This window comes from Mauremys reevesii, linkage group 1 (genome assembly GCF_016161935.1).
Source record: "Mauremys reevesii isolate NIE-2019 linkage group 1, ASM1616193v1, whole genome shotgun sequence".
NCBI lineage: Eukaryota > Metazoa > Chordata > Testudines > Geoemydidae > Mauremys > Mauremys reevesii.
Genome location: NC_052623.1, coordinates 215,342,784 through 215,356,226, shown reverse-complemented (window position 1 = coordinate 215,356,226; position 13,443 = coordinate 215,342,784). Strand labels below are relative to the sequence as shown.

Sequence of the window (13,443 nt, the reverse complement as noted above, 5' to 3'; positions counted from 1 at the left end):
CAATGCTCCTCAGTCCTGCCCTGCAGCCTCCCACTATTCCAGCCCTGGGCTCCCCACACAGCCCTGCCAATGCCCCTCAGTCCTGCCCTGCAGCCCCCTGCTATTCCAGCCCTGGGCTCCCCACACAGCTCTGCCAATGCCCCTCAGTCCTGCCCTGCAGCCCCCCTGCTATTCCAGCCCTGGGCTCCCCACACAGCTCTGCCAATGCCCCTCAGTCCTGCCCTGCAGCCCCCCTGCTATTCCAGCCCTGGGCTCCCCACACAGCTCTGCCAATGCCCCCCAGTCCCACCCTGCAGCCTCCTGCTATTCCAGCCCTGGGCTCCCCACACAGCTCTGCCAATGCCCCTCAGTCCTGCCCTGCAGCCCCCCTGCTATTCCAGCCCTGGGCTCCCCACACAGCTCTGCCAATGCCCCCCAGTCCCACCCTGCAGCCTCCTGCTATTCCAGCCCTGGGCTCCCCACACAGCTCTGCCAATGCCCCCCAGTCCCACCCTGCAGCCTCCTGCTATTCCAGCCCTGGGCTCCCCACACAGCTCTGCCAATGCCCCTCAGTCCTGCCCTGCAGCCCCCCTGCTATTCCAGTCCTGGGCTCCCCACACAGCTCTGCCATTGGCCTTCATTCCTGCCCTGAAGTCACATCAGTCAAATGCCCCTCATTCAAATCCCAGAGTACCTACATTCTCCACAAATGTGGTGTCCCCTCACTTTTATTGTTGAAAATTAGTATCAGAAATGCAAATCATGAGGCTGAGGCTATGTCTACACTTTAAATGCTACAGAGCTGTCTCTCTCTTCCACCACAGGTCTCTTTTATCAGCCTCTAAAGCCAAGAAAGCACTTGGAGGTCTACACGTAAAATACCACTGTGCTGCTTCAGTGTAGACCTTTACTACCGCAATGGAGGGTTCTCCCATCACTGCAGTAAATCCAGCACTAGGCTCCCCACACAGTACCCGAGAGGTGGCACCTAGGGTAACGGAAGAATTATTCCGTCAATCTACTGTTGCCTACACAGGGACTTGGGTCAGCTTAACTACATCAGTCAGGGTGTCACATCCCTGAGCAATGTATCTGGGTCAATCTAATTTTCTACTGTAGACCAACCCTGAGTTATAGAGTCCTTTACTCTCAAGAATTGTGCAGCTTCTTAAATTTCATGCCTCAATAATGTATTGTGCCCCTCATTTTGGGTCTTTGTCACACATTGGCCCTGTCTAGACTAGAAGAATAAATTGAGTTTAAGAATACTTTAGCCAACATCTTTTAATTTACACATTGTTAAACACTATCTTTTAAGACGACACAGTTTAACACCTTTAAAAACATGTTACCTTGTGGTGATCAACCCTAGGATTCCGCTAACAGTGTTAAACACACCTAAACTAGTATAAACATGTGTTATTAAGTAGTCTCTGCTACCACATTTTTAAACACAACCTATTTTCCAAAACTAGACAGAGCCATTGCATCCGACGCTTGGGTCTTGGCAGGTTGAGAGATATACATGTAGCCCCACACCTACATGCCTGCTGTTCCAGTTCTGGACCCCCGTCACTCTGCTGCCTCTCAGTGCTGGCCTACAGCACTCCCTGCTGGGCCTACAAGGTTGGATGTTTAGAAAATGTTAACTGGTTTCAAGCCTTTTACTTCCAGGCCTAAGATGTGTGGTATGAGGGATCATGATTTCTATTTCCTCTAATTTATCTCACATAAGGTGCTGTCTCCTCAAGGCAGAGCCACAAGGATTACAGGGTTACCAGTAGGGGAGGAGATAACCAGAACTCCCTTCTGCCTTAAATTCCCTTTTCCCAGGATGCAGCAGTAGGGTCCAGACTGGACAAAGACTCACTCAGAAACTCAGGGAGACATTTTCAAAGCAGCTTTTATTCACAAGCACAAAAACCAAAGATGCACAAAGAAGCCAGTTGCTGCAGGGCTTCCAGGAAGTAGGTGGCTCTTCTGACCAGTTGCAGCATACTGATGGTAATGGTGGAGAGCAGTCCTGGAATACAACTAGCCAAAAATTCTCACACACTGACCTTGACCAGGAAGGCCAGCAGAAGGTCCCAGTTTCAGGAGGCAGCCACACCCCCTGTCCCAGCCCCATGTGGGGGCAGTGTCATTGGAGGCAGGAACATGGCTTTTAGCTTCCCGGACATGTTTGCAATCTCTGGGTCCTGGGACTCATAAGATTTTATCAGTCTGGCAAATTTCAGGACCCCTAAGAGAGAGAAGGGGAAGAGAGAAAACAGCTCAGAACAACTCTAACTGTTGACGCGAGATTCCCCAGATGGTAGGTTTACCAAGGATACCATCCTGTGGCCAGACAAAGGAGCTGCAGCCACAGGTAGAACCAACAGCTAAACTGAAATTTTGTTTGCATTGCCCATTCCCCTAGACCCACGAGGCTGAATGCTCCCTGCCCCAGGAGGGACCCTCAAACACAAAGGGAGGAAAGGGAAACCTGCCGCAGCCCAGCTCTGCCTTCCCAGCCAGGGCGCCCCTACCTTCTCCATCATTGCTGAAGCCATAGGCTTTGATCACCTCCTGCTGGATCTGGGTGGCCACGGGCAGCAGGAACTGCAGCATCTTGCCCATGTCGTTGCAGGCGTTATCCCGGGCCTCCTCCATGCGCTGGGCATTCTCCGGGGAGCCGAAGGCCTTGATGACCTCGGCCAGGACCACTAGGGCAGAGGCACAGCAGTGAGAGCCCGACGCGGCGCCCGACCCCCCTCCCCTCCCCTCCCCGGGGCGCTCGCTGCCGGGGGAGCCTAGGGCCGGGCAGGGGAGCAGTCGGGCCGCTCCTGGCCCCGGGGAGGGAGCAGGGGCAACTGGGGGAGGGGGGGCGGGGCTCCCCTCCGCCGGCCCGGGCGCGTCCCTCTGTGCACCGAGCGAGGGGCTGGATATCGCGCGGCCCAGCGCTGCCGCCGCCGCCGCATTTTGCTGGGGGCCGAGACAAGTCCCGGGGGGGGGGGCCGGGGGGCTCCTGGGAGGCACCAACCCGCCCTCACCTTTGGCCTGCTCGGCGCTCAGCGAGCCCGGCGGGGCCTGGGCCGGAGCCGCCATGGGGCGCTGCAGGCTGGACATGGGGCGGGGGCGCTCATGTCACCGCGCCCGGGCGGCGCAGCAGGCCCCGGGCAGGACCATGGGCTCGGGCGGGCGGGGGAAGCCGCCTCGGCAGGAGAGAGCGAGTCTGCGCCGCGGCCTGACGGCGAGGGGCGGGGAGGAGTCACGGCTTGGGGGGGGGAGAGGAGAGACCGCGAGAGGCGCCGCCGGAGATGGGGAACTGGTCCCCGCTGCACCGCTCCCCGCCCCGCGGACCGGCAGGCCCTGCACGGCGGCCCCCATTGGCTGTGCGCGGTGCCACCCCTGACTGGGCGCATCACGGCCGGCTCCCGCCCCCCTGAGCGCCGCTTTACCCGGGCGGCTCCTCCGCAGCCAGGGGCCCCGCCCGTCCCCCGCCCCAAGCCCAAAACCAGCGCCCCGCCCCGCCACAGTCTGACATTCACCGCCCACAGAGGCTTCCTGGCAGCCCAGGAAACCTGCTAGACAAATACTAAAAGAGCTGAAATCACTAAACCCCCCCCCTCGAGCGCGGGTCCCCAGCCCGGCTGCAGCGCGCTCCCGCTGAGGGTGACTTGCCGGCCAGGCAAGCAGCGCTCTTGGCGGCTTTGCACGGGGGCCACAAAGGTGCCGGGACCCCCAGTGCCCCGCGGTTCGTTTTCTGAGCCCCGCAAAACAGGGCTTTTTTAACCAAATGAGCGATATGTAGATGAGGTGCTTTCCTATTGGTGTAAATGACTATAAGCCACGCCCCCGGCCGCGACGGCGTGCGGAGAAGGGGAGGAAAGGCGGAGGAAAGGGGCAGCAGGAAGTTGTTGTCTGGCGCAGCCGCGGGCACCCAGCGCTGGTGCTCAGACTAGAGGGGAGATCGGGGGAAGTGGTAGAGGCCCGGGTTGTGCACAGCAGTGCGCTGCCTTTAGCGAATGTATCTGTGCACCGGTAGTGCAAGGACGGTGGTACGTTCCGGTACGCTGTGCAGGCAAGAGATTTTTAGGGGGTACGGGGTACCTGAAAGACTTGGGGCTAGCCCCCCTTTACCCCCCGTGGGGTGGGGCGGGGGCTGCGCTCTGCTCCTTCAAGGAGGAGAACAGGGTTAGGGAGAGGATTCATGCTTTATATGGGTTTAACAGCACAATGCGTATGCTAACATTTAAACAAAGGCTTTGTTTAAGTTTGTTAGCAAATGTATTGTGCTTTCAAATTGGTCAAGAGTCCTGGGGGGCGGGGTGGATGGAAGGTGTTTAAACAGTGTTTGATTCTGTGTCTGAATTATCTATGACATTCATACTGCAGCACATCAAGTCCAAATCATTAGAGGAATGCCTCTGCTTGCACTGACCAGAGGATGTTTGGATTCTGATTTCAGAACAGTTCTGCAGCCCAACTGGAATCAGATGTTGTCCCCAGTGTACATAAAATTAGTCTTTGCTGACAGACTAGTCTAACATGCATTTTGCTAAATGGAACTGGAGCAGCAAAACAAAGAAAACAAATGCCTCCTTTTCCAGCTTTGTGAGTGAGAGAACTATAAGTGAAGATAATGCCGGAAACTGATTACCTTAAATCAGCTACCTCAGGAATCTGCCAAGAACTTTGCTGAAAATAGGTCCCTCATTTTAGCAACAGAGCTAAGATTTATCACACATCTGCCCACCTTTATTCCAGTGATGATCCTTCTAATCTGACAGCTCAGGCATTGTCAATTTCATCTAGAACAATTTACAAATTTGGAACCTAATCCTGTAAACCCTTAATCATTTGATCAATCCTACTGAAGACAATGGGACTATTTCCATGTCTGCAGACCACTTTTGTAGTAAGAGTTTCAGGAGTCTGTTCTGTTCCTATAAAGGAAGTTGAATCGCTCATTGAAATGCAGTGTTTGGGTACAATATCATAATGCAGTTTAGGATATGGTTCTACTTAAAAATTGTCTTTTAATAAGTCATACATACGCTGAAATGGCTCCTCATCCAACTCCCATATTCCATATAAACAGACTGAAATACTACACGTTTTGGGGGAAAGTCAGTAGTTAAGCATGTTGATGTTTGTATATACAAATGCCCATTTCATCACTGTACTGGAAAATATAGCTGAACTAAATTTTCTATGGAATTTGAAGAAAGTTTAACTGCCCCAAAGTTTAACAGCCCACTGTGTTAATCAGTGTGACCCTGAAAAAATTACATGCCTTCTAAGAGAAAAGAATCAGTCCACACTTACTGGAAAAAAAATCCAACTGGCGTTCAGAAAAGTGTTACAAGACACATACATAACCTCATGAGCAGAAGGCGGAGAAGATACCCTCCCACATTATGACCAGCATAAAATAAAATAAAATCTCAAAGAGGCAGAGGTTCACAGATTTGCAAACCTAAAAACCTGTGATATGCTTTAAACCACCTCAGCACATACCAGGTTTATGAACATTAAAAAGGTAACTGCGAAGGCACACTGTAGCCCATTAATCTGAATGTGTGCCAGCCAGTATGCCCTCACTGATGAAAGGTGTGGTCACACCCAAACAGCTAAAAATTAACCTTGCCCTTTTAAGCTAAACAAAGTCATGTCACTGGCTCCATCTCTGTTGTTACATAACAGATAACAGAACTCCAGTGGGGCATGGTGCTGGCACATAGGGTCTCAGGTACGTGGGGTGATTTATCAGAATCTCTTTTGGGAATAGTCATGTAGGGTGAACTAGCTGGAATATTAGCTACGCTACACGTTTGCTCCTCTGGTAACGCCCACAAGGTATTTAACCAGCACATTAAGGGACAAGTCAAATTGAATGGCCCATTAAGGAACACTTAGCTCACCATGAACCCTGGAAAACACTTGTCTACACTTAATGTACTTTTTGTGAATGTTCTAACTTGGGTAGGCAACCTATGGCACTCATGCCAAAGGGGGCATGCAAGCTGATTTTCAGTGACACTCACACTGCCCGGGTCCTGGCCACCAGTCCGGGGGACTCTGCATTTTAATTTAATTTTAAATGAAATGAAGCTTCTTAAACATTGTAAAAACCTCATTTACTTTACATAAAACAATAGTTTAGTTATATATTATAGACTTATAGAAAGAGACCTAAGAACGTTAAAATGTATTACTGGCATGCAAAACCTTAAATTAGAGGGAATAAATGAAGACTTGGGACACCACTTCTGAAAGGTTGCTGACCTCTGTTCTAACTAGAATATGGGTGGGGGTGATGGACATGTAACGTGCCTATGTGACTCCAAACACCATCTTTCATAGTAAGAACAGATTTCCCTTTATTTGGCACTTGGCAGAAGCTAAAAGGCCCTGGCCTGGAAACATCCATTTTGCCTCTTTCCTGCTCCAGCCTCTGGAGTATGAACATACACTATTGGGAGCATTCTAACCAAGGGACTGAGGACTTGAAGGTAATCTGGAGTCTTCATATTTCCTTGATCCTTTGCAGATGGATTTATGAGTTGGATATGGTACAGAGACTGTTCTAGCCTCACTGATTGCTGATTTCTCTCTTGCAATGGACAAAGATCAGATGTCTGCTGACTTTCTCACGAGTCAGCAGCCTTTGATACCTGTGGTATAAGCAACATAGCCCTTGCTTGAGTGGTTTTGTTCTTTCCTCTCCAAATGTCAAACTCCTTTTGATCTCCGTGGGAATAGGATTTGGCCCCAAGAGATCAGAGAATGTGATTCTGATCAATTGCTTATCTGTCCAGAGAGAGTTTGCATGCATGTTCTGCCAGCAGGGCCATCCTCACCCATACATACAGTACGCAGCTGTGTAGGGCACCAGGAAATTGGGGCACCAAATGCCCCAAATTTCCTGGTGCCCTACGCAGCTGTGTGCTGCTCCAGCGGCCAACCTGAGCCCCCGGCTGGCTGAGCCGCCCAGGAAAGCTGTCCCCACCCCTGCTCCGTCTCTTCCTCATGGCCCACACTCCCACTCCACCCCTTTCCCAAAGCCCCTGCTCTTGCTCCGCCCCCACTCCACCCCTTTCTCTCAGGACCGCAGCAGGGGTCAGGCCTGCCCTGCACTCACCAGGCGGGGGTAAGTGGAGCGACCCAGCCCCAGCCCACTCCCCACCACTGGCTTCCAGCCATGCTGCCGGTTCCCCCGAGCCCCCCAAGGCTGGGAGTCAGGGGAGCAGAGCGGAGCAGGCTGGGTCTGGGTCTCTCCACTTCCCGCCGCGCTGTGAGTGCAGGGTTGGGCCTGCCCTGCACACACACGGGGCAGCGGGAAGTGGAGTGACCTGTCCCCAACCCGCTCCCCTCCACTGGCTCGTGCTGGGGAGTGGTTCCCCCCTGCCCTCCAAGGCTGCTCCTGCCCCCACCCCCATGGAGGCCTTGGGGGCTGCGTAGGGCACCAAAATGGCTAGGGACGGCCCTGTCTGCCAGGCTGATTTTGATTGCCCCTCCTGTATGTCATGCTGAGAAAAATAATAAAACAATTTGGGCTGTAGTTCTATCAAGATGTACATGGCACACACAGTTCTGTGCCTCTTTTCCATCAAACCCAGGTGCTTTCCTAGTGCCTGGGGGAGAGCAATACTTAGATACACTTCTGCAAGCTGGCAGAAGCTAGTTTGAGGGAAGCTTACTTTGGACATAAGGGAGGCACTGTTAGTGTGTTAATGGAAAGTGGGGTGATTGTCCTTCCTATCCTTTTGTTTAAGAAGTTTTCAATTTGGGGTGCTGCTGGATCCTCAATGACACCTGGAAGTACAGGTGGCACCAGGGGCCCAAAGCATCATTTTATACAGGTAAGGGGGGTGTCGGAGGGGATGGGGAGAGCATGGGGGCCCCGGGCTGGGGACGGGGAGGAGTCACATAAAGGGTCATGTGCTCTCTCTTATGTCCCTGCCATGAGTGCAGTACTGGCAAGAAATGATTTCTATTTGCACCACTGCTCTGCACACTCACAGCAATGAGGTGTGGCGGTGATCCCCTCAGCTCCTGGACATGCCCATCTCCCCCATAACCCAGGTTGGCATTAGGGGGTACTGGGCTGCAGGACGTACAGTAGAGCCTCAGAATTACAAACTGTGTGTGTCAGTCACACACCTCATTTGGAATCGGAAATATGCAATCACACAGCAGCAGAGTCAGCCCCTCCCCCAAAAAGCAAGTACAGTACTGTGTTAAAAATACACTACTAAAAATAAAGGGAAAGTTAAAAAAAACAAAACACCTCGACAAGGAAGGAAACTGTTTCTGTGCTTGTTTCGTTTATATTTAGTTAAAACCAGCATTTTTCTTCTGCATAGTAAAGTTTCAAAGCTGTAATTAGTCAATGTTCAGTTGTAAATTTTTGAAAGAACGACCATAATATTTTGTTCAGAGTTATGACCATTTCAGTTACGAACAAACTCCATTCCTGAGGTGTTCACAAGTCTGAGGATCTACTGTACTGCTCATACCCCCGACACACTGCATCTGCCAGTACCCCAACCTCATGTTAGGGTGCACTATTCTACCCTTCATACCCTGGACATGCACTTTCTCCCCTCCCCCAACTTGATGTTATGGGTTACTGTGCTCCAGGAGGTGCTACTCTTCATATATTGCCCTATCTCCTAGCAAGCAGACTGGCGTAAAGGGGGCCTTCTGCTATTAGGGGAAGTGTTGTTCATCATGCCCTGGCCCTGCCTCTTCTCCCCCGCACTCTGTTTGCCACTGGGAGGTGCTGTGCTATTGGAGGTATTGCCCTTCATATTCTGGCTATGCCTCAGATTTCCACACTTCTCTAATACTGGGGGAACTTGACTGATGGGGTGTTGCCCTTTGTTCCCTCGCCATCTCCATCTCCTCCACACTGCAACCTGGCACTAGGTGCTGCTAAAAGTGTCACCTTTTTTCATATCATGCACAGGACCTTTATCTCAACACCCCAGCTGGCAGATATAGGTGCTGTGTTCTCAGAGAAGCTGCCCTTCAGATCTTGCACATGTCAAATCTTTCTACACCCCCAACTTCTACACTCCCTGCACCCCATCCTGGAGCTAGGGCCACTGCAGCTGGGGGACCATGCTCCATTTTCACACACTGCAGTGCAGCTGTTTGTCACATCCCCTTACGCCCAGCTCCTTTGAAATGAACACAAGAAAGTCAGTTTCTGGAAGGGTTTTTTGTTTGGTTGCTTTTCTTTTTTAAGAGCTTCATATATATATTTATATATATAAATTATTAGAATGCATGTTGGGGGCTGGGAATGTGGGGGACTTTGGGTATTTTTCCATAGCTTTTTTTAATGTTTGAAGTAAATATATATATGGGGACAGATCGAGATATACAACCGTGAGATCAGACACACGCACACACACACACGGATTGGAGAGTCACAAATTGCTACACAAAACCGCCACGTCTAATGGGATGTGCATGAGTTAAAGTACATCAATTGGAATGGGTGAAGGGAAAGGGGCAGCCACCATCTTGAAAACTGTCCCAGGATATCCTGTGTCTCTTGACCACATCAACCCTCCCAAGTGGGCTGGGAGGGAGAGGGGTAATTACCATCTCAAAAACAATCCCATGGTGCTTTGCACCTTCTGGCAACATCTGTTCCCTTAAGGTGGGAGAAAATACAGCCACCTTCTTGAAAACAGTCCCATGGTGCTTTGCACCTCATGGCCAGGCCCAGTCCCTCAAGAGTAGTGTGGGAAAGTCACAGTGTCCATTCTGAAGAATTCCAGTGGTGCTTGCATCTCTTCGCCACATTCACTCCTGAAAGGGTTTGGAGTGTGGGAAGCAGCATTGCCCATTTTTGAAAAGTCCCATGATGCCTTGCACTTCTAAGCCATATCTTACATCAAACTGGGGGGGCAGTAGGAAAAGCAATTCCACCAGGGTTTGAGTGTCTGCCTCTTGGCCATGTTTGCTCACTCAAAGAAGCAGAAGGGGCTGCTGCCCTATGGAGAAAAGTCTCAAGATGCTTTCCACCATTTTTTTTTAAATTGAACACAATAACTTTTAAAAGAGAAGATGGAGCAGCAGCCATTTTGAATCTCCATGATTCTTTGTACCACCAGCTCTTTGCAACACCAACTTTGTCTCTTTCAGTGCCCCTTTCAAAGTCCAGCCAGTGCTCCAAGCTTTTTGTTGGTTTTACTCCCTTCCCCTCCTCTCCCCTCCCCGCCTTTGCTCCCAGGGTGGCCATCTTGTTTTCTCCACCCCTTCTTGTCTTGCACGGTGCTGAGTAGGATCAGGATATATCACTCTACAGCTTCCCCTCCCCCAGGATTTGGTTGGTTGGTTGCTCCTCTGCAGAGGGAGACATGATGATGTCATTCTGAAGGTTGGGGTCCATTTAAAGGGGTTTGTCACTTTCTTTCTTCAGGTGACTAGGAGAGACAAGGCAATAGCAGAATAAAAGGAAAAAATGGAGAGAGAGAGAGAGAGGATTTAATATTGTGAATTGTATTTATTCAAGTCAATTTAGTCCCTGATAAAATTGCTGGCTCAGTAACTGAATCCTTGGTAAATCCCCAGAGCAGTACAATCCAGTCATTTCCAAACACACACATACTGCTCCCCTGACAATGTGGTCTCCCCGTCCCGGAGACGGCCCTCACAGAGGAGAGGGGGAATCAAGCTCTGTGACCCTTTCAGTCCTCTGACAACAAGGAGATCAGTTAGTAGAGCCAATTGTGCTGCCAGCTTTTGTGAAGCAGGCATTTGCCCCTCCTAAGAACAGGGCTGAGACCTCACATACTCATTTAGCATGAGGGCCATGGAACAGCCACCAGATGTGAATGACTTTCAATTGCTATCAACCTGGGACCATAGTGGAACTGGTGCACCCTAGAAGCGAAAGACTCCATATTCCAGTCCCCCCAAACCTGGGATCTGATTGGAATTGGTACCTTGAGGCAAAGGACCTCCTATCCCATTCCCTTATCCCATTAGTTCCCGCATCCTGGGGCCAGATTTGAACCAGTGCCCTACAGGCAAAAGGTTTTATATCCCACTCCCCCGAGCAGTGGTTTCTACACACCTGTAATAATCCTCCTGTGTAGGGAGTGGCACTCCATGCAGAGGGTGATGGGCGTGAAGCCATTGCTGCTGCTCCAGAGCCAGACGCTGCAGCTCTGCTGACTGTGCATGCATGGCCTGGAGCTGATGAGCTGCGGACATGGGAGCAGAGAGAGATCCCGGCAGGTCCCTGTAGGGGGCAGCTTCAACCAAAGAAAAGAAAAAGAACACGTCATCTTATCAGCCCCATCATCATCCACTCCTCCCTGACTCAATCATGCCCCACTAGTAGAGCTCCATCCTGCTGCTCAATCCAGACCTATTGCACCTCCCAGTCCAGTATTCCAACCCTGGGTTCTCCTCTCACAGCTCTGCCAGTGCCTTTCAGTCCTGACCCGTCAGTACCCTGATTTTCCAGTCCTGGTGCTACAGCACCCCACAGCTATTAATGCACCCCAGTCTCTCACTGTTATCTCAGTTCTGCTCCTTCTAGCTCTGTTGATGCCCTTCAGTCCTCCCCCACAGCTCCCACCAGTGTTCTTACCGAAAAGTTGGTGGCGCAGCACCTCATTCTCATGTAGTGGGTGAGGAAGGAGTGGGTTGGGGATGGTACCAGCTGGGTATGGGATCCGAGTGAGATGCGACCCCGAGGCCAATGGGTCAATAAGGGGGTGAACAGAGGCTGAGGCTGGGGAGAGAAGATATCCATAGGTACTCTGTGCTATGGAAGTAGGGGAAGAAAGTGAGGAACAAAGGGGGAGGGAGAGAGAGACACACACAGCCAAGCTGTTCCTTACTAGGGGCAGAACCATTGCAAAGTCAGCTAATGCAGCTAATCACTTTTAGTCCCATTTATTTCTGTATTTGTTCCTTGTATCCACGCTAGCTCACGGAAAATTGTTCTGCAAGACCACATGCAAGGCCATCCTCTGCAACCATCACCGGAGCTTGGCATTTGGGCACTTCCAGTACCCTCCAGTTCCAGGCACAGCCCTCTGGGGCAGATGTGCAGCATAGGCATGAGGCCACATATTGCATGCACAACATAAAGCCCATATGCTGCATGGGCTACATTTCAAAAGTGTACATTCATTTTGGGTGCCCAACATGCAGGCACTCCAGCTTGCAAGTACTTTGTAGTGCATCAGCATATTACTATTTAGTATGGTGGCTGCTTCTTCTGGATGGACATATCATTATGTGGTGTTAGATGCTGGAATGCTGGTACATCAGTCAAAGAGGAATAATGGATATTGGTTTGCTCCTGTTATTTTGATTGGTTCTAATTGCTTTGAATGGGGCCATCTGTGGATCTGTGCTGGGGCACAGATCTACACAAACCATTCAGGTGCCTACACAGTCATCAGGTTCCCAACAGATTGGTATGACTGACACTGCTCAAGGGGATATGGCGTTTCCTCTCTTTGGTACAATTATTTTGGTAGCTGGGGTTTGTTTTCTTGAGTTTGTCATTGCTGCACTACTCCTTTTCCTTGTTTCTCTTTAGGATGCTGAGATATAAATGCCCAGGACCCAACTTTGATGGAAGGACATCCCTCCAGGTCTCTCTGTGTAGCCCAGCCATCAAACTTCCCCTACTCCCACCCCCAGCACCTCATCTCCCAACTTAGGCAGTAGGAGACATCAGGAGGTGAGCAGAGAGCTCGGATTTCTTTGGGCATAGGGATGTGTCTGTGTCTATAGTTACTAGTGCCCCTGGTTTCACTTTTTCAGGTCAAGGAGTCTGGGAGCTGCAGCCAAGACACTGCCCACATCAGCACCCAGTAAGATAAGAGCAGCCATGTGATGCTGAGTGTGCCTGCTAGCCTCTCTCTGGTGTGTTTGCATTTTCAGGAGCTGAAACACATTGGTCCAAAAGGATAAAGACTTAAAACTTAAAAAAAAAAACTGTATAGCGTGTTCTACACTATTAAACAGCAACATTTAAAAAAATGAAATAAAACTGCATTTGGAATAGGTCTCTGTGCCTCTAAGGAGATGGAGTTAGGAGGGCTAGGCTGAGCCAAGACTAGCCAAGGCTGCTTAGGCCTATCCTGAATCACAGAATCTCAGGGTTGGAAGGGACCTCAGGAGGTCATCTAGTCCAACCCCCTGCTCAAAGCAGGACCAATCCCCAGACAGATTTTTACCCCAGTTCCCTAGATGGCCCCCTCAAGGGCTGAGCTCACAACCCTGGGTTTAGCAGGCCAATGCTCAAACCACTGAGCTATCCCTCCCCTCCCCAAGTCTGAATGAGGTGGAGGAGCTGGGACTACTTGAGTACAGCTCTACATGAGTCTAGTGGATGGAGAGCTTCCCATCTCATCCCACCAGTGCTCGGGGCTGTAACTGAGCTAGGCATAAGCACTGAGGGACTGCGCTACAGGGCCAAGACAGCCCGTGCAG

The 13,443-nt window shown here is 50.9% G+C and overlaps 2 protein-coding genes, 1 long non-coding RNA gene and 1 other non-coding gene across 8 annotated transcripts in view; 1 reads left to right on the top strand and 3 right to left on the bottom strand.

The window, feature by feature from the left end:
• Positions 1 to 1,864: 1,864 nt before the first annotated feature.
• Positions 1,865 to 3,744, bottom strand: C1H12orf57 (chromosome 1 C12orf57 homolog). Of its 4 annotated transcripts, none has more exons than XM_039489737.1 (3): positions 3,643 to 3,744; positions 2,508 to 2,684; positions 1,865 to 2,221 (listed from the first exon to the last, which is right to left on the bottom strand). In XM_039489737.1, exons 2-3 carry the CDS (start codon positions 2,629 to 2,631, stop codon positions 2,073 to 2,075), a joined length of 273 nt encoding a protein of 90 aa, XP_039345671.1. In that variant the 5' UTR covers positions 2,632 to 2,684; positions 3,643 to 3,744; the 3' UTR covers positions 1,865 to 2,072. The 4 variants fall into 4 exon arrangements, with proteins under 4 accessions (XP_039345671.1, XP_039345675.1, XP_039345666.1 ...); XM_039489741.1 differs by lacking the exon at positions 3,643 to 3,744 and adding an exon at positions 3,510 to 3,599; XM_039489732.1 differs by lacking the exon at positions 3,643 to 3,744 and adding an exon at positions 3,420 to 3,459.
• Positions 3,517 to 3,577, bottom strand: LOC120396180. The gene has a single exon (XR_005593039.1). It is a non-coding gene; the product is annotated as a U7 small nuclear RNA (small nuclear RNA).
• Positions 3,745 to 7,068: 3,324 nt separating the features above from the next.
• LOC120372547 lies at positions 7,069 to 13,002 on the top strand. 2 transcript variants are annotated; one of them, XR_005585039.1, is made up of 4 exons: positions 7,069 to 7,114; positions 7,740 to 7,826; positions 12,545 to 12,688; positions 12,772 to 13,001. It is a non-coding gene; the product is annotated as an uncharacterized LOC120372547 (long non-coding RNA). The 2 variants fall into 2 exon arrangements; XR_005585040.1 differs by having other exon boundaries at positions 7,071 to 7,114; positions 7,743 to 7,826; positions 12,772 to 13,002.
• ATN1 (atrophin 1) overlaps positions 9,292 to 13,443 on the bottom strand; it is a 49,438-nt gene continuing 45,286 nt past the window's right edge. Inside the window, exons 8-10 of the mRNA XM_039489713.1 lie at positions 11,582 to 11,725; positions 11,060 to 11,240; positions 9,292 to 10,406 (exon numbers count right to left, since the gene is read on the bottom strand). Coding sequence (XP_039345647.1) covers positions 10,373 to 10,406; positions 11,060 to 11,240; positions 11,582 to 11,725 — 359 coding nt within the window. The 3' untranslated portion in view covers positions 9,292 to 10,372. The remainder of the gene's footprint in view (positions 10,407 to 11,059; positions 11,241 to 11,581; positions 11,726 to 13,443) is intronic.

Bases quoted from the DNA above. Each gene is read 5' to 3' on its own strand.
- C1H12orf57 (XM_039489724.1), bottom strand. From the start codon at position 3,087: ATGTCCAGCCTGCAGCGCCCCATGGCGGCTCCGGCCCAGGCCCCGCCG. The intron at 2,685-3,011 runs GTGAGGGCGGGT...CCTCTGCCCTAG, and splicing joins GAGCGCCGAGCAGGCCAAAG to TGGTCCTGGCCGAGGTCATC. The intron at 2,222-2,507 runs GTAGGGGCGCCC...TCTCTCTCTTAG, and splicing joins CTTCAGCAATGATGGAGAAG to GGGTCCTGAAATTTGCCAGA.